This window comes from Alosa sapidissima, chromosome 1, assembly GCF_018492685.1.
Source record: "Alosa sapidissima isolate fAloSap1 chromosome 1, fAloSap1.pri, whole genome shotgun sequence".
NCBI lineage: Eukaryota > Metazoa > Chordata > Actinopteri > Clupeiformes > Clupeidae > Alosa > Alosa sapidissima.
This window is the reverse complement of record NC_055957.1, coordinates 27,435,690-27,455,210: the sequence shown is the minus strand read 5'-3', so window position 1 is coordinate 27,455,210 and position 19,521 is coordinate 27,435,690. Positions and strand designations below refer to the sequence as shown.

The 19,521-nt window shown below is 42.5% G+C and overlaps 2 protein-coding genes across 3 annotated transcripts in view; one reads left to right on the top strand and one right to left on the bottom strand.

Annotated features, from left to right (window-relative positions):
* Positions 1–237: 237 nt before the first annotated feature.
* abhd4 (abhydrolase domain containing 4, N-acyl phospholipase B) lies at positions 238–8,467 on the top strand. 2 transcript variants are annotated; one of them, XM_042069187.1, is made up of 9 exons: positions 267–377; positions 500–549; positions 2,103–2,191; positions 2,462–2,566; positions 2,853–3,141; positions 4,819–5,003; positions 5,713–5,824; positions 6,104–6,290; positions 7,835–8,467. In XM_042069187.1, the coding sequence occupies exons 3-9, from the start codon at positions 2,152–2,154 to the stop codon at positions 7,922–7,924; spliced, it is 1,008 nt and encodes a 335-aa protein (XP_041925121.1). In that variant the 5' UTR covers positions 267–377; positions 500–549; positions 2,103–2,151; the 3' UTR covers positions 7,925–8,467. The 2 variants fall into 2 exon arrangements, with proteins under 2 accessions (XP_041925211.1, XP_041925121.1); XM_042069277.1 differs by lacking the exon at positions 500–549 and having other exon boundaries at positions 238–377.
* Positions 8,468–9,615: 1,148 nt separating this feature from the next.
* tgm1l1 (transglutaminase 1 like 1) overlaps positions 9,616–19,521 on the bottom strand; it is a 21,217-nt gene continuing 11,311 nt past the window's right edge. Inside the window, exons 5-14 of the mRNA XM_042068979.1 lie at positions 17,928–18,046; positions 17,653–17,760; positions 17,163–17,340; positions 15,520–15,658; positions 14,841–15,033; positions 13,909–14,062; positions 12,523–12,807; positions 11,894–12,054; positions 11,374–11,510; positions 9,616–11,064 (exon numbers count right to left, since the gene is read on the bottom strand). Of these exons, the coding sequence (XP_041924913.1) occupies positions 10,917–11,064; positions 11,374–11,510; positions 11,894–12,054; positions 12,523–12,807; positions 13,909–14,062; positions 14,841–15,033; positions 15,520–15,658; positions 17,163–17,340; positions 17,653–17,760; positions 17,928–18,046 (1,622 nt within the window). The 3' untranslated portion in view covers positions 9,616–10,916. The remainder of the gene's footprint in view (positions 11,065–11,373; positions 11,511–11,893; positions 12,055–12,522; positions 12,808–13,908; positions 14,063–14,840; positions 15,034–15,519; positions 15,659–17,162; positions 17,341–17,652; positions 17,761–17,927; positions 18,047–19,521) is intronic.

The window sequence follows — 19,521 nt, the reverse complement described above, 5'->3', positions numbered from 1 at the left end:
CACAGATTGAAAAAAATAGACATAATCTATCTGTAGCTATACATTCACTTTTATGTCAGATATTAAAACATACAAGATAATTGTATTATTGTATACTATTTATAGAGAAATATATTATGTGTTCAAAGGTTTTTTATTTAACATTATTGGCCAATGAGAAACAAGGAAATCACATTTTTGTCCCGCCTCTCGTTGTCAGCTGACTCTTGTTACAAAATATCGTGTTATTAAATCACCTGTTATAGTAACATTCCCTCTGTGTTCAGCGGCGGTTCTTCTCGGGCTCATAAATGTTGTAGCCTAGCTTCATTGTTGCTTGACGTATTATGTTCTATCACATCTCTATCAAACGCTATGCAAGACGAGACCGAATTTGAGTAAGTAGTCTAGTTTATCTAAACTGTGGTTTATGTAACACATTCTGAAAATGTTCAGGCGACATATACACCACGGTTGCATAACAGGACTGGATGATTCATTTGATGTTATGCTTGTGTAGTCTCTCTAGTCCTTTCAGTGTTATATTCCTGCATATGAGGAACTTTGAAGGTGAGCCACGACTTATAAATTATACCTGGTACTCTCAGTGTTTCTAGAACGTCTTTTTTTTCTTTCTTTCTTCTTTTTGCTAAATAATTGTTAGGCTACCCTCATAATCCAGACTATAGTTTGACCTGGCTGCTGCTGTTCTTCACGTTTCAGTGTAGTTTTAGGCTGCTGGTGATTTTTAAAAAGGCCAACTCCTGTGTCTTTGACGTCCCACTAAAGATATAAGCATACACTGTGAGTCAGAATGACCCAGCACTTTTGCAGTGTTGGCCATTTCTTTTGTTGCTATATCTCTTAGTCGTCAGAGCAGGATATGACACTGCAAACAATTGACACCTGTTCACCTGTCATAATTACATCAAAAGGTGGACAAATGCTATTCCTTTACTTAAGTCAAAGTAGCCTATAGATACCTTGTCAAATATTACTCCAATACAAGTGAAAGTTACTATGTCAAAATTGTAGTACTTGCTTTTAAAATACTATTTTAAAATATAGTATAGTATAAAAGTATTCAAAAGTCCAAGTATTTTGTAATTTTTTATGTTTTCTAATGTTATTATTTGTCAACAAATAGGGTGTCCTTTGGTTGGTCACAAGGACTTAAACATACCTTTAGTTCCTTGCATCCAGCATCACAATTTTGCCTACTTTCATAACTTTGCAACTGTTAAAAAGGATGCAATAATTCTATTTAAATTGTTATTCATTCTCTGTTCAAAAATCTAAAACGTCTTCACTGCCGAAAAAAAAAAAAAACAGGATAACTCAATTATGAGTTTATTTACCATTTAATGATGTAAAGATCTAGCTAGCTATGTGTTGAATGACGGATGATTGTCTAATTTCATTCCAAGCTTCACCCTGATCATGGAGGATATTCTGATGAATCTGCTGTCACCATCATTACCACAGCCAAGTTCAAATTGAACTATTGAAAAAATGAACTTCAATATGGTCTATTGCATTTAAAGAATCACTTCAAATGTGCTTACAATTAATGAGTACTTCATGCTCATTTTTCAAATGTGGAGTCAAAAAGCTGCAGCATGTCTTTCAAATGTAATGGAGTAAAAGTCACCAAGTTTCCAAAATATTAATACTCAAGTAAAGTACAGATACTCAAAACATACTTAAGTACAGTAATCAAGTAAATGTGCTTAGTTACTGTCCACCCATATGATTACAACACTATTTTATGAATGAGTCCTCAATAAGTAGCCTTCATGACTCTGTCATAAGTACATAGGCCTAGTACTGTATAGGTGCAGTTATTCAGACACAAAAACTGTTAACTGCATGGCTGGGTTGATATTTGATGTGATGGTTGCAGTGGTCCTTTAATGGTGGTTAACTTTGCCAGCCTGTGATGATTAGATATCCACTGAGAATGATAACACGGTTTGTTGAGCATGTTGGAATGAAAGATAGTTGTAAACGTAGTGTTTGCCAACATGATATGTGAACCAGCACTCCAAATCCTTTTTGTGTTTGATATCAATGGTCAACACTATTGCACCACAGGTCTTATTTTGTTAATTGGTCTTTTTAAGAGATACCAACGGGAACTGGTCGTGGTGGCCGTCCTGGAGGCCAACATCCATGTCCCTACTGAAGACTGCTGAGGCCAAGATCCTTGCCTGTGAGGGTCACTCTTTTTCAGCCACTTCCATTGCTCAGTGTCAATGCTGTCCCACAGCCAAGAAATATGTGGACATGAGACATAACACACAGTTTCTCTTATACCTCTTGGCTATGTCTCATCAGTGCTGTTGTGAAGAAGTGCCATTTGTCTGTGTAGCAGCAAGGCAACTCAAACTGTGATATGTGATCTGTATAATTATATTATGTGACTGGGTACCTCTGTATCCTCCAACTTAAATGATGTAATAATGTCCATTTTCCTCTTAAGGCTTGCGTAATGATGTTTGGGCCCGCTTTGTAACCCTCCCTGACCACAACCGAATATGGACCCTCACTGTCACCAACAAAACAGCCCGTCGGACCTCAGAGCAAGGTGAGCCAATTCTCCCTCTCTCTCCTCTGATTCATATCTTACCTCATATGTTTTCTTTGAACCCCTTGATTATCTGTACATTTTGTGGAGGGTAATGACATCCCATCTACTAAAATCCAGCTACAGAAAATGTGTTGTTGCTGTTGTTGTTATCTGTTATCTCAATAGCATAATATTCTTAATTGCCGGCCTTTCCTTATCCTGTGGTCTGGTGTATAATCTAACATCACTCGTGATCCTCTTTCTCACACACTCTTCCTCTTCCTCTGCTCTTGCTCTCTTCCAGCCTCCAAAACTCCTCTGGTGATGGTGCATGGCTTCGGCGGTGGCGTGGGCCTGTGGATCCGTAACTTGGACCCGTTGAGCCGCTCGCGGGCCGTCCACGCTTTCGATCTGCTGGGCTTTGGCCGCAGCTCACGGCCAGCCTTCCCCACGGATGCCGAGCTGGCCGAGGACCAGTCCGTCACCTCCATCGAGCAGTGGAGGCAGGCGATGGGCGTGGAACGCATGATCCTACTAGGGCACAGTCTCGGGGGGTACCTGGCTTCCTCGTACGCCATACGCTACCCTGACAGGTGAGGGTCAAACACAAAGCCATAATCACATGAAGTCTAGGTGGTTACGTTGAAATATCTTGCACCATATACTAACTAGAGGTGAGAGGGGACCGTAGAGCTTTACTAACCCTGTTTACTGAGAGATGAGAGGTTGGAGAGGATTGGAGTCACAGTCTGCTTACTAAGAGGATGGCACCCTACATTATTCACACTGCACTGAGAGGTCGGGTGTGTCTCCAAGGCCATGTGTCCTTACTGTGTTTAGCAAGTGTGCTGGGGATGATGGATCATTTTAGGGCCTCCATCCACACTTTACTACTGAGAGGTTAAGTTAGGGCCACAGTCAAGTTCAAGTTCTGTTCTCGGGACTGAGCCGTGACTGCTGATTTCTACTGCAAGGTTTTATTGATTCAGTCAACAATTCAGAAATCAGCTCTTAAGGAGAGAAGTGATACAGCCTCTGTCAAAGCCTGTCTGAGAGGAGTCAACATCTCCCAGCGCTCAGACAAGACCCTGGCTATGTGCAAAGGGAAAGTTTTAGTGATAGGGCTCAAGAGCTGCTGCAATGGCAAGCCACTCGCATGCTATATCACTGCTATAAAACCAATATGCACTTTATCACTACTAATGTAAACTGCAGGCTGGTTTCCTGTACTGATTCTGTTCTGTATGTGTAATCTTTCTGATAGGCACCTGCTCTCTAAGAAGTTTGGTCAGCATATTGTTCACACTAGGTATTTGGACTGATATCTGGACTATGTAAAATATCAATTATTATACAAATACATATTGATAAAGCTGGAATGACCTTATCTTAGCAGCGTCTCAGAAATGTTCTGAAGGGCCCCACTAGTTCATAAAGGGTTAAAGGTAGACACTTTGTAGCTCTGATAATTAGATCCCATCGATATGTCATGCAGGGCAGTTCTTTGGCACTATGCTGTAATTCAGATGTGGGCCTGTCTTTTAGAACAGGGCTGCCTAATCTTAAACTTGGTCATAACCCGCTTGTGTAACACATTCTAAGTAGTTCCATTACTTGGTTCATCTGTGGTATTCTTAACAGTGGAATTCTGGCATTTTTTTCATTCTGGGGCCAGTTGTTGGATGTTTTTAATAATAAGATCCATTTGATGAAATGTTTGTATATGTTGAAGTATTTGTAAGATGATGTAGACGCTGTCTTTCTCTGTCTCCCAGTCCCTGTGAGATATATGAACTCTAGCATCTCATTCCATCCTTTATTCATCTCCTCGTGCACTTTTAGTAGCCTGGAGACTATCTGTTCAGTCTCTTAAATGCGTTTCAGGGCCTTGACCAGGTTCACATCTGGGCTGATCTAGACTTTGTTTTTAGACAAAAAAACTAAACTTGTAGGTTTGGTGTCATTACCTGTGATTATCATCAGTCCATTACACAACGCAATGTTTTCATAAAGGAGCAGCTGGTTATCATCACGGATGCTTGTGCCTGTTACCCCAGTACAGGTAGATGAATAAGCTGAGTGGATGTTAGCCTATGCCCATATGTCCCCTCGGTTAGCTAGCTTATACTTAATGGATTTGTATTGTTCTTGTCCCTAATGAAAGAACCTAAACACATCTAGCAATAGGGCTTAGTTTGTAGAATGTCAGAATTCCCCTTTAATGGTGTTTGTTCAGTGGTGCCATGTTTAAAGTGGTGTCCCTTCCACAGAGTGGCCCACTTGATCCTGGTGGACCCATGGGGTTTCCCCGAGCGGCCGCAACCTGACGTCAATGAAAACGCAGGGCAGGGTCTGGATGTGAAGAGGACAGCCCCTCCTCGCTGGGTCAAGGCCATCGCCTCGGTGCTCAGTCTCTTCAATCCACTGGCGGTCATTAGAGCCGCAGGACCTTGGGGTGTGTGTGTGTGTGTGTGTGTGTGAGAGAATGTGATGGGGAGAGAGAGATGTTGAGCAAAAGAGGGAGAGACATGGACTAAGGAACTGAGCAAGTGTAACCAAATCTGATCCTGAAAAAAAGTGTTCTAAAATTTCACCTTGACACATCTGTAGGCATCCATTAACTTTGCCATGGTTTGGACTGCCTGAATTTAAGTTTCACTATCATTTACGCTATTTGTTGCATGCTGACAGTAACACAACAGTGAGCTCAGATATGTCTCAAAGATGCTATAGTCTACACTTTCATTCTCACTTCTATAGTCTCTTTTCCTTTTGACTTATATTATTGTGTCCTACTTGGCATGAGGCTCACTGAAATCATTACCATTGGTTCTACTGACTCACCCTAGTACATGATAAATTAGGGCGTGTACCATATAAATAAGGTGCTGTGTGTACAAAGGTGAAAAACCCAATGTCTGTGCAGGTGGGATGTAAATCTGTCCATGTGACTTCCTTCCTGGCACGTGAATCCCTGCTCATTTTGACCTGTGTGATGCATACTACTGAGTCATTTGCATGCCTGATTTGCACTTGTTCAAATGAAAATGAAAGAGTACTGTGGGAGACTCGACACAAACTAGACAAATGTATTCTGTATTCTATGTTTCTCTTGTGCTGTTTATATTCTTATTATTTCACTGCCTTTGTATTTCTATGGGCAGGACCAGGTTTGGTGTCGAGGTTCCGTCCTGACTTCAAGCGGAAATTTGAGGATCTTTTTGATGACAATACTATGACTGAATACCTCTACCACTGTAATGCCCAGACCCCAAGGTTCTTATAGAATTCAATTGTTCAAGTTGTATATCATCAATACTTCATTCAATGTGTGAAATACATGTCCCACAATCAAATTTTGATGTTTTAAATTTGTTTCTCTCTCTCTCTCTCTCTCTCTCTCTCTCTCTCTCTCTCTCTCTCTCTCTCTCTCTCTCTCTCTCTCTCTCTCTCTCTCTCTCTCTCTCTCTCTCTCTCTCTCTCTCTCTCTCTCTCTCTCTCTCTCTCTCTCTCTCTCTCTCTCTCCTCTGTCCTTCATTCATCTCTCTATCCCAGTGGGGAGGTGGGCTTCAGGGCCATGACTGAGACTATGGCCTGGGCCAAGAGGCCCATGCTGCAGCGCGTGCACCTGCTCCCGCCCTCGCTGCCTGTCACCATGCTGTATGGCGCACTCTCCTGGGTGGACAGCTCCTCTGGGGACCGTGTTGTCCAGATCAGAGGGCAGAGCCCCACGCGTGTCATGGTGAGTGAGCGCGGAAGACACTCAGGGTAGTACAGCAGAGCATAGCGTAGGGAATGATATTATCGTTTATCTCTCTGGTGCATTCCCCAAATTATCATTAATGTTTGCACAACAATAAGTGCATTTCTCAAAACCATTCATATAAATGGCATCACAAAGTGGATTATACCAGCAAAAGCCAACAACATTTTCTATGTCATGTCTCAACAGTAGAAAGTTACACACATTGTATTAATTGGAGACCAGACAGGATTCATATTTCCTGTATACTTGCTATATATTGTATACTATCGTACTACTGCAGTACGGAGTCCGGGAGGTGTCATTTTCGCATATTGAGAGAATGTGCGCTCATTTTACTAAATAGTGGTCTCATTTTACTACATTGTGTACACAATTTAGTATATTGTGTGCACATTTTACCAAAAAGTGCGCTCGTTTTACCAAATTGTGGTCTCATTTTATTAGATTGTGCGCTTTAGTAAATTGTGCACACATTTTGCAAAAATTCAAATGAGCGCACAGTTTAATAAAATGAGCACACTACTTCGAAAAATGAGCACACAATTTTGTAAAATGAGCACACGTTTTCTGGATATACATAAAGAAATATCTTGCATTGACCCCTCGAGTGTTCCGTACTAGTGTGTTGCCAGTCCATGTCATTCATTGCCATACAGGAAAGAGAGACCGGACTGCTTTACTGTACAGCAATACTTTACATGAAAGATAAAATAAATGTAAATATGTAGACATCCTTATGGAGAAATACATGCAGTGTTCTTTTTTATATGTATCTTTGGAAGTTTCATGATATGCACCTTTGAACCCAGACAACTGTTGGTCACTGGTTGATCTATGTAACACTTCACACTTTCCCCTATGTGAAAATTCACCTGAGAGCAATTCATCAATTTAGGACATTTACAGTAACAAGAAAGTGTCTAATGACTAAATTATACTTGACAGATTGACAACTGTTTCAACAGTGGACTAATGCTTAGATGTTTTGAGGTGTAAGGCTATTTAACAGAGAACCAGTATAATGCATTTTGACCAACATGGCATTTCAAACAATGAGTGCTTGCTTTTATCATGTGCAAGGGACTAAATTTGGAGGTTGATCAAGTAGTTTTGATCATTTTAATTCTAATCTGAGAAATGCACCAAAGCAACGGAGCTATACGAGAGAGTAGCGCATAAATGATTTAGAGCTAAAATAGAAATGAGGGCAGTGAATCAATTAGGGCCTCATGGAAAGATAAACTGTAAAGTTCCTTCCATTATCCAGAACAGAGGTGTCTGTAAAGAGGCTTGTGATGAGGAAAGGTTACCACTAGTCTGTGCCAGTGAGTCATATTTAAGAAATTGTGCCAGTGAGTCAAATTAAGAAATGTATAAAGACAGGACAGTCAGTAAACAGCAACTGTTTAAGACTTGGCTGACCTTTCCCTGCAGAATGTAGAGGCTAAAATGTAGGCTATTTGTGTGTGTAACGGTCATCTCACAAATGATTTCATCTACCAACATTTTCATCTCCACAGGTGATACCCAATGCCTCTCATCATGTCTATGCTGACCAGTATGAAGATTTCAATAGTGTAGTGCAGAGGCTCTGTGATACTGTAGACTGAATAAGAAGTGTGTGAGTGCTCCCATGCAAGTCTGTTCATGAGAGAGAGAGAGAGAGAGTGTGTGTGTGTTTGTTTGTTAAGTTGGGCCTTAATGCCAGTTGCCAAACGTTTGATTGGATGCACTGTAGTTGAGTTGTATGAATGAAATGTTGTACCCTGGCTGTGTGATGTGGTTCCTGCTCTGACTGGCTAATAATTGTATTTTGGGTGTGCTGGGTCCTTTTAACTGTCTAATAGGATATTCCTCTGTTCTATAGATGCACATATCTCATGTCTGAAGATGTCTCTGTTTAACACTAAAATATTAACCACAGGACACATGGTGCTTATTTATACATTTATAGAGATTGACACTAAAGGATGTATGAGCTCTGTGCCAATCAGTGCCAACCATTATGTGCATGCCTCACGTGTTGTTACCTGAATGTAAGTTGGATATTCTTGAAGACACTTTTCTTCATATTTAATATTTCCGTCATATTTAATGTATAAACATCCATGTATTTTATTCCACACAATTGCAATAAAAGTTTATATATTTCACATTGTGTAATCTTCTATTCTTCTACTCATAGGATTGTTACTCGCAGAACCCACACAAAAGGTATCTTATTTGTACTGAAAATCTCCTCTCTCCTTTGTACATTATAAACTCTGTCAGTCTGTCAGTCTGTGCTACAGTAGGTTTAAAGGGGAATCTTGCGGTCAGTGCATGCTGGGAATCTGGCTTGGGCAGCCCAGTTGACTTAGTGAGAAATGTAACACACTTGAAAGGTCTGTGTGAAAGTGCTGAGTGTGCAACTTCCAGCAAACACAAAATGACAATCACTTGCATGTGTGTTCATGCCATTAACATTTCCAGAGAAAAGCCGATGACAAAGGAAGACAATTCTGTTGATTTCTTTTTTTCTTTATCCAGCAGGAGAGCACAGCAGAGACTGTGTTCTTATAGCACTACTGATCAATTCATAGATGTATATCCTTTTTTTATTGTGACCATCGTAGCCTAAGCTACATGCGGGCCTGAAACATGTCTATATGACATTTGAGCTGGTGGTTGTGTAGATTTTTTTTTAATTAGACTTTGACACCAACAGTGTGTGTGTGTGTGTGTGTGTGTGTGTGTGTGTGTGTGTCTAACAGCTAAATTACACTTACGCTACACTACAATGTGAGGATACCACAGAAATCAAGAACTGAGAAAAATGTCCCCGTCTATCTGTATTGTGTGGCTGTGTGTGTCATTGTCATATGAAATGTTTGAATAAGACGTCAGTGGTTTGGGATGTGGGGTGGGGTAAGTTACCAGTTGAAGTAGAATGTCTCTGTTTGAGACATTTGTTTGTTACAGCACTCTGTTGTTATGGAGAAATGTCCCCCAGCCATGTTAGACACTCCTTTATACGAAACATTTGGCCCCGTCCCACTGTAAATACTGAAACAATTCAGGTCTTACAGTAAATCTGAGATAATCTGACAATCATGCAAAAGAAAACATTGTGATGTACAGACATGTTTGGGCTCATTATTTTAGCCCTTTTTATTTAGTTATTTTAACTATAATTTATTAGCTTTTCTTATATTAAACTAGTTAAAGACATTTGCTGTTGTCAAATACTATTAAAAACTACTTAAAGTATTTGACCAGCCGACTCACTGACTTCAACACAGTGACACACAAAACACAAGCATCTCCTTACATTTTGTTTTATTAGCAACAAAATACAGCATCTGACAAACAACAATAATGTAAACACATAGATAAATAATAATTGTATGATACAACTACAGTATGCTTTTCTTCATATAACCTTTTTAAGTGCAGGACAAATTACAAACTTTTAGATATTGCCAACCAGTTGGTTGCAAATGGTACAATATGTGCTTAATACTGTGATCCTGACATAAAGTCTTCACCATGGATTTCTGTGGCATCATAAGGCTTTGATCATGTGGGCTACATAAGAGCAAATATCTAATTTCATACATTTGGTATAGTGCACAGGGTTACATACACTTTGTCAGTACAAAAGTGGCAACACTAGATGGTTTGAAATGCAGACGTGCATAGCACTTGGAATATTTTTTCTTTCATTGAGAGAAAGCTATTTTAGGTTGCTATTTAATCACCTATTGTAAACGTCCAGTCAGGTCATCTGTCATATTGCTTTGTAATAATCATATATAAAACATCTACAAGACAATCAGATAATTACATTGAAGGCGTGCTGAAAGGGCACTTTGTTTTACGTTCATTAAAGATGTATCAAAATGGAAAATGCATATGGATACAGGATGACAGCTCAGTGGTACAACTGGAGCTTAATATTACACAAATAAAACAATAAAATAAATCTCTAGTAGATGGTGACAAAGTGTTTCTGTGTCACCTACAATAGTTGAAATGCTTGTTAAACTGCTATAACTACATAATGGTTCCATGTTTATTCAGGTAAAAGACCGGGATTGGTCTCAACTAGTCGACCAGACTTTCCTTTGGCAATACTTGATGAGGGTTCACATTCTGTAAATGACTCAGTCTACAGGTTTTTATTCCACTAAGCACCCACCCCAGATCCCCAAATATCCCTGCAACTTTAGGCAAAAATGTTAGTCCTGAATGCTATTTTAAAATGTCATCTGTTTCAAAATTCAGATTCTATTAATGATGTGGGCAATTATACTGTCCACCTGACTATACAAGGCTAGTAAAGGCTGGTCCTGTGTCATGTTTAAAAACAGAATGTAACGGAGAATGTGACTTAATCACCAAACACTGAACTTCAGTTAACTTTCGAGGACTACTTCCATCTTCCAAGTTCACACAATGGGAGTGTATAAAAAAACAGACTAGATTGAGAGAGGTAGACCCTAAACAGACCTTCAAACTTCAATACTGTGCATACGCTGAGGGGTGGAGTGGGCAGGTGGGAGAGGGCATAGATGAGAGGTCTGGTGTCTGTGGGAGAGGCACAGTGGCATGACGACAGGTTCACAGGTTCTCCGTCACCTGGATGTCGGCAACGCCGTGCACCTGGGTGAGCTGCTTGCAGTCAAGCGCCGCCACCAGCTTCCTGCTCCCCGGCAGCGAAGGGATGAAGTGCTCCGTCACCGTCACCGTGGAGTGGCGGCCCACGTCACTGAGAGAGAGACAAGGTGGGTTAGAAGGATGAGAGAGACCACAGACTGAGTGAGTGGGTGAATACATACCTACACAATGGTCTTAGGCAGGTATTCTGCGTTGTTGTGTGGCAGTCAAAAGATACTTATAGATACATTTGGCTCATGCTTTTATCCAAAGCCACTTACAGATGACATTTTTTATTACAAGGGCTACTCTCCCAGAGTAACTTGCTCAAGAGCACAACAGTGGCAGTCTGGAATTGAACCCATGACATTTTGATTCCACTACGCTACGCCAGAGTGAGCAGGCTGTCAGGGGTTCTTACCCGATCTGGATGGGGTGCAGGTCTCTCAGCCCCAGGCCCTCCACACGCAGGACCACGTTACGCAGCGTGGACGGCAGAGGGTTGGTGAAGGTGATCTTGGCTGACATCTCCTTCCCCACCACTGCCTCCCCCTCAGGCTGAAACACACACACACACAGACACAGGGACACTCAGACCATGCAGGAGGCCAAGCATAGACCACTCAGATTCTATCAACAGGTCAACAACAAATAATAATTGGTAATATGTTTAAAATCCACTTCACTAATTTAGTTAATATACTATATTGATGAATGAAATATATTCTCTAAAAATGGCAATATTTGTTGAATAATAATTACTGCTTTGTTTATGATCATTCATGAATTATACTGTACATTCAGGACCTTAACATTATGTGATTCATTGCTTGAACCAACAGCTCCCACAAGTAACATTAAGCGGTGGCAAAACAATGCATACACACTGTAGGCTGCAAGGCATTATGAATTGCTGTGGTATGCTTCATGTTGATGTGTACCTTGATGTTGATGTCAGGTGTGCGGAGTCGGAAGCTGGTCTGAGAGGCCAGCACCTGTTTGGTCTCCGAGACCCGACCCGACACGGTCAGCATCAGCGCTGCCTGGTCCACCAGCTGGTCCTGGTAGTGCTGGAAGGGCAGGACCCAGTTGATGGTCTTCACTGCATGGGCAGAGACAGGGGGAGATGGAGTGTAAGTCAAAACAACAACAGGAGTTTTAAAGCTTGCTCATTTAAAGATAAATGAATGCATAAGCACATTGATTATTTGATTCGTTCATTAATTAAGATATTTGTCACATTATTTCTGTCAATAATTCCTTCATTCATCCATTCAGTTCTTCATCAAGACAAATGTGCTCATTCATGACATCCAGAGTAACAAATTACTTCATATTACTAAAAGAGACACAGATGCCTTTGCTCTCGCCTATGTCTTCAGATGTTCCCGAAGGCTACACTCTTAAAACATCTGTTTTTAACACATCTCTGTGTCCAGATAGGGACAACACAGTTTGTGTTTCCTTTTTTATTTGTTAGACAGTATGTGTTGAAAATAACACAACTTACATTGTTTTTTTTAAGACATAATAGTAATGGTAATGGTAAATAGGTCCCCTGTTGTCTCACCTTCATTAGGCATGAGCTCCACAGGCAGCTTGTCCTTCTTCACTGTGCTCTTCAGCACGCCAGTGTAGTACATGACCGCCACCTGGCTGTGAAGGTTGGTACTGCGGGGCTGCGCACTCAGGTTGGTCACCACGATAGTGAGCTGTGCATCGGCCCCCATGCGAGGACCCTCACCTTCCAGCTTCACCTCCACGCTCACGTCCTCCGCTACGGGTGATGAGTAGACGTGCGGCTTGGTGCCATACCGACTGGCGGTCTCCACTGCAATGCGCTCCTCTTCTGAGCCTGATGCACACAGATAAAGGAGGATCAGTCAAAACATGGCGAGTGATTTGATGAGGACTGAATGCCTGGCTGAATTCACCTCAATCTGATCTGTGGTGAGTATTGTATGCCATCCAGGTGGGTGCTACACATCGGTGGTGGTTGAGGTGAGGGAATGTAAAGCACTTTGGGTATATACATAAAGTTCTATAAACAAATGTGTGTTGTGTTGATTTACCTGATTAAGATACCAGTTCTGGGTATACATAGTGATGATACATTTATTGTGGATGTCATCTAATAATCATATTATCGCTAGGATCATATAATCAAGAGGGGTCTAAAGACATATGTTCAGCATACACTTAGTAATTAAGTGGTTCTTATGAGTTATGGTTTGTATATTATGGTATTTGTTTATCTTCATTAGGCTATTGATCATTGATATTGCATTAACATTACACTCTTAAAACAAATGTGTTGAAAACACCACAACTTGGTTTGTGTCCAGATAGGGACAACACATTCATTTTAAGAGTGTACTGTTTATTATTGCTATTTTCCTTGATGTAGTCTTACCAAGATTTTAAAACTGTTCACTGTTTTTTTTTAACTATTGTATTGTTTTTATTTGTAAGTCGCTTTGGACAAAAGAGTCTGCTAAATTATATACCGGTAGCCATATCACCATAACTATAATCATCATACTATCAAAGCCTACCGTAATTTGTTAGGCTGTGTTTTAGACATGATAATCACCACCTCAGCGGAGAGACAGTGATGCCTGGCTCATGTCATCATTGCTCTCTGTGGTTTAATGACCTGCAGTGTTGTTAGTGCATGTTTGGACAGATTTTAGGTCGTCACTCAATATCTGGCACCACCTAACTGTCTATCTTTTGTGCCCTAGGAATTAAAAAAACAAATCTAGCCTAGAACACTCATCCAGCATTAAATCACTTGTCTCTGTGTGTGTGTTTCAGGTAGAAGCAGGAATGTTATTAACAGTGACTTTGATGAGCCCTACCCTGTGAGTGTGTGAGTGTGTGAGTGTGTGTGTGTGTGTGTGTGTGTGTCTGTGTCTGTGTGCGCTGTCGTTGGTACTGCCGTTGAGAGTCTTACCCTCGGTGTGTTTGTACAGGTGTGTGATGTCCATGCGCTCGTCTGAGCCCACAGCCTTCGTGCTGATGAAGCGACCAACGGCCTGCTTCTCATTGTGGATCTGGCTGAAGGTTCCATCCAGTTTGCGCTGCCAGTAGATCTTATCACTGTTCACCTGAGAACAAAAGGAGGGGAAAGGTGACGTGAACCTGCAGTCCATGAACGTATTGTGGAGATATTATATAAACCACCAGGCAAGTAAACTAGAAGCACGATGGCTAATGCTATACTGGCTACTTCAGTCCAGGAAGGGATAAAAAATGACCTGTGATGCTAACTGGTTGAAGTTATCCCTCTAAAGCCTGACCCTTTAAGTTTGAACTTGCATCCTTGCAAAGTAGTCCTCTGAATATACTGCAGGAAAAGAGAAACCAACCAGTTCCTGATTACAGAGCCTTGGGTGGTCTGATTGAATTTAATTAAGAGCTGGTGAGATATAAAAACTTTACAAGCATTCTAAATGAAAACTGCTAAGCCCAGCTTTGAAGTCACCCATAGACATTGCCCATGCTTATAACTACTCACTGCACCATGTAGCCAAATAAGAGGCTCATAGTGAATAAGGATCATAAGGTTCTCACTCTGACGTGGGAAAGGGAGTACATGTTGATGTCAGTGTTGCTCTGTTCTGACCTGCTCTCCAAAACTAATTGTCATGGCAATGACAGCCATCCAGATGCATTCAAGCATGCAGGCATCTCAGGACATGCTCTGATTCCACAGTGCATAAAAAGGAGTGGCTTCGTATCTATTACAAAATCAAAGCCCCCATTCAAAAAAATCCAGATATTCTTTTCTTTTGAATAGCAACAAACAAGCACAGACTGGCATCTTTATTGGCACAGATGCGCAGCAGTGGTGATGGTGGTGGTTGCTGCTCAACAGGGTCTCACCTCAGCAAAGACGAAGGGCGTGTCATGCTTGAGGTACACCTGGCCGGTGCGGATGGCGGTGACGGAGGCTGGGCCACAGCGGAAGGTGCCCTGGCTGGTCTCCTGGGGTGTGGAGTCCACAGCCTGCCATCCGCCCATGCCGGGGGGCAGGTCCGGGCGAGCCATCCAGCAGTCGTTCCACACGTGGAAGTTCCTGACCAGAGAAAGAGAGAGATACAGGGAGAGAAAGAGAGAGAGAGAGAGAGAGAGCGAGAGAGAGAGGTGGAGAGTGGGAGAGAAGGAGGGAGGAGTAGAGAGTGAAAGAGGAAGAGAGAAGGACAGAAAAAGAGAGATTGAAGAGACAGAGGAAGAAAATTTGTCATCCATGACTGTGTCTCATTAAGTGGTTGTTGTTTCCAAAACACATTCCATTTAGTCATGTTTACGTCAGCACTTCAGATGTATTCAACTGAGGTTGATCTTCGCTACGCAATGATGTCTCCAGAGCCCTATTGGCCAATAACTTGTGGCCCTATACTGAGTCTAAACTTAGGATTGCCTGACTCTCTGGGGGGAGGCCGTTGACTCTAAAACAGATCCGGGCCAGATCCGGTCCCCATGCGGTTTCCATCCGTGGCAGTAGAACCCGCCACTGTGTGAGGCAGTGGAACCTGGAGCAGAGGTGTGAATGGAGACTCACCACACAGAGTCAGAGTTGAGGTAGTCGATAGGCTCCATGTTCTCATCAAAGTACACGTCGGTCGTCAGGGAGACGTCGGTGTCGTGTGCGGACTGAAAGTTGGTCACGCTACGCGCGGGTATTCCCAGACACCTGAGCACTGTTTGGGGGGAAATGAGAGAATGAGAGAAGAAGAGAGGAGAAAAAGAGAAAGAAAGGCGGTCAAGAGAGGAAAGTGAGTGGAGGTTGGGAAATATCAACTTTACGCAACCTGGTCTCATTAGGGAAACGTTCCCCTGGGAACGTTTTGGCAAACCCAGCCAAACATTCCACTAGACACGTTTCTGAGGTGCAAACTAGCCAGCAACCCAGTGGGGGTGCTAAAGAAAGACGTTTAGACGTGGTTTAGACGCTGTACACTTTACAACTGTAATTATGCAACATACACCTCCTCTGTAACACTCAAGGGAGAGGGTATGCCTAGAGGTTATTTCATTATTTACATTTGCTAGTGAAAATATGTACCTCCTCAATGACTTTCACCAGAGATTAATAGATGGACTTAAGAAAGACACCTAAAAGAGCAATACCTTCAAAAACATAGTTAAATAAGAGGACCCTGCCTACCCTGCACTGAACACACAGCAGTGGCCTTGAGCAGAGATCACATGATTTGACATTTCACACTCATAGCAGACTAGAGTGGGAGTGTGAGTACAGTTGTCATTTACCAGGGGAACCATTTATGGGAGTAAATGGTAAACAAAAACATGTAACATGTATCTAACTATTTCATTTCATTTATCAGATGAAAGCACGTGCCTCCCCTTGAATTTCACCATTCACAAAAACTGAAATGATCCTGAGAAATGTCAAATATCAACACAGACAGTGAAGCGTTCGTGTAACAGCAGTGTCCATGTGGCACTGTGGGAGCAGATAGAGGCTAGCAAGGGCGTGTCTGCCTCTCACACTGGGCGGAGGAGGGGGGGGGGCACAAGTGGAGCCGCCGTGTGGTATGGTAGGAATGCGGCCTGGATCGCCTCAACAGGAGGCCTGTCTCTGAGCCCTGTGAGGGTCTGGGCTCGGCTATTAATGTCCAACGAGCGCATACTACAGATGAGAGACGGGGGAAAGGGGGCAAACAGGCGTGCGCACACACACAGACACACGTACACACACGCACACACACACACACACACACACACACACACACACACACACTCACATGTGCACAAATTACAGGCGTATCCACACGCACTCATGCACCTGTTGTGGTGTCCCTAGATAGAATCAATGACTAGCTATTTTGAAAAGGTATTTCTCTCTCTCTCTCTCTCTCTCTCTCTCTCTCTCTCTCTCTCTCACACACACACACACACACACAGACATGGACGGATTATGATCTTTCGGGCCCCTGGGTCCAGATGTATTAAGGACCCCCCACTAACTGTCACATTTGTTTGATGTGATTTCCTGTATTCTTGTGCATTTCAGGGATGGCCAATTCTTTAATTCAATCAGATTCATAGCCTACATCCTGATGTGTTGATATTGAGGCAATGACTCCATGCAATGGCTTGGGCTGCAGGGCCCCCTGGGCCTGGTCCCGGTAGGCCCGTGCAGTAATCCATCCCTGCGCACACACACACACACAAACACACCCGTTGTAGTGACTCCGGAGAAGACCCAGCACTGGCCATATTTGACGGGCGCCCCTCCCCCGTGGTAGTACTTCCTCAGGATGTCCACACTGCCACTCCAAGCGGTGGGAGACGTTCCGCCCACGTAGTTCCCTGACCAGTTCCCCTCTAGAACGCCCAAGTCATCCGGAGAATTAATCTGCACCATGAAGAAACACACTGTATGAGTAAGTGCTCACTCAAGAGCACTGAACAGAGTGGGCCTAATGACTAAACGGAACTTAACAAGGATTGTGAAACTAAGGAAAACACCAACACACACACACACACACACACACACAGTATAATTTCATAATTTTAGCCTGTTTCGAGGACTGTTTAACAAGACTTATTCTGGACTGGGTGGAATCTTTAGTAATAAAATGGATCCTGATTTTATCATGGATTCTATAGTATACAAATGGCTCTATAGACATTTCAATGTATACACTGTGTTACTGATGAGACTCACCATAGCAGATATGACTCTGACCACATTGACAGGGTTTCCTCTGCCAGACGGCAACACATCACTCTTCTCCAGAATGTAGATGCAGGCCTCCAGGATGTCCTTATCAAACTGATGAGCGATGACAAGAAACAGAGAAGAGAAGAGACGTCAGGAGAAAAGGGAAGGAGACAGTGGAATGTAGAAAATGATCTAAATAATAACAGTGTCGATAACGAGTGCATTCTTCTCTCTGCACCACAGCATATCTGCCGTCCGTCCGGGAGCGTCCTCCTTACCTGTCCAAAGTTCCAGGTGCGAGCACCAATCTGTTTCTCCGTGCCGTAGTAGATCCTTCCAGTGTCATTCAGCACGTACTCGTTCCTCTCCTCATCGCTGTCCATGTACACAATGTCCTCTGGAGGAGGAGAGAGGAGGGGAAACACATTTCATCTGGATCATACATTTCACTCTGTTCTCCACTGTGGACACAATGTCCTCTGGGGCCACACACTGTGAGGAAAGCATTCATCATATTCTTCCCAACTTTTCAAAGCACTGCCCTCTCCCCTCTTGTTACGCATGACCTTCATGACCTCTGTGGTAAGGAGTGAGAGAGATTTTTCTTCTTTTTTTACAATAAAGGGAGTGGCTCCTCCTATTTCCTTTCTAGGAATGTCTGTCCACTGAGAATGAAGCAAGGATGGAGTCCAGTAAAGGTGATACCCTTGCCCCCAGTAAGAATATCATCATGGGGAGAGTACAAGGCCATATGTCACTCCTACATCACCACAGTCCTATAACCGTCTGGATCTGGCTCAGAATGCAGAATCAGGAATCTGATTTCACTTTGGGTAATACTGCACGACAGGGGCGAGGGGATGCAACGGCGCATTATATAGTAACACTGTATTCTGTAATAACTTGACAAAATGTGCAAAATATGTAATAATATATGTAATAACTCACACATTTTATAATAATCTGCCACATTTCAAATATGTAATACATTTCCTAAAAACATAACATGCATACAGAAGAACTGCAACTCACTCATTTTGTAATAACCACTGCAATACAGTATGTAATAATTCATAACAAAATGCAGGGACATTTATTACAAATTGTGTTCAGGAAGTGGCAGACTATAACAAAATGTGGGAGTTATGAAGTGATAATAATGAACTGAAAATGTATCACATTTTGTCAAATAATTGCATAATGTAGTTTGATTACACAATGCAGTGTACAGGGGCTAGTACTTTTCAAGGCACTGTCACCAACTGAGCATGAGCAGCAGCAGGATATGGGTGAAGGACAATGGAGTGCTGGGAATGGAGTTAGGGAATAGCAAACACCACCAACATCCTCATTCCTCATGGAGGAGGAATGTACTGTAGACTGGCCCCACTGCATCACATCAGTAACAGTGACTTCCACCTTCATCACAGAGGGTATAGGAGATCAGTGGGGTGTGTGGGACAGGCACAGAGCAGTCATGGTCACCTCTGTACCCGGGAGGGGAACCAACAGTACAGTAGTGTGCTCCCTCCAGAGTTACATCACCAGCCTGATAGCTAAGCTGGGTAGAGTAGGGTGTGGTGTGTGTGTGTGTGTGTGTGTGTGTGTGTGTGTGTGTGTGTGTGTGTGTGTGTGTGTGTGTGTGTGTGTGTGTGTGTGTGTGTGTGTGTGTGTGTGTGTGTGTGTGTGTGTGTGTGTGTGTGTGTGTGTGTGTGTGTGACGCCCTGGTCTGTTTCTGTTTTACAGCTGTTTATTTTCCACACCAACACATGGCCGTGATTATCTCAAATCCAAACCACAGACGGGAGAGGTAGAGAGAGAAAAAACGACAAAAGAGAGGGAGAGAGATGAAAAGTGAGAGAGAGGGTGGAG

What these genes read in the sequence shown, in the direction of transcription:
- abhd4 (XM_042069277.1), top strand. Translation starts at nt 355, where the DNA reads ATGCAAGACGAGACCGAATTTGA. An exon ending in CCGTCGGACCTCAGAGCAAG is followed by an intron (nt 2,567 to 2,852) that starts GTGAGCCAATTC and finishes GCTCTCTTCCAG; the next exon opens with CCTCCAAAACTCCTCTGGTG. An exon ending in TAGAGCCGCAGGACCTTGGG is followed by an intron (nt 5,004 to 5,712) that starts GTGTGTGTGTGT and finishes TTCTATGGGCAG; the next exon opens with GACCAGGTTTGGTGTCGAGG.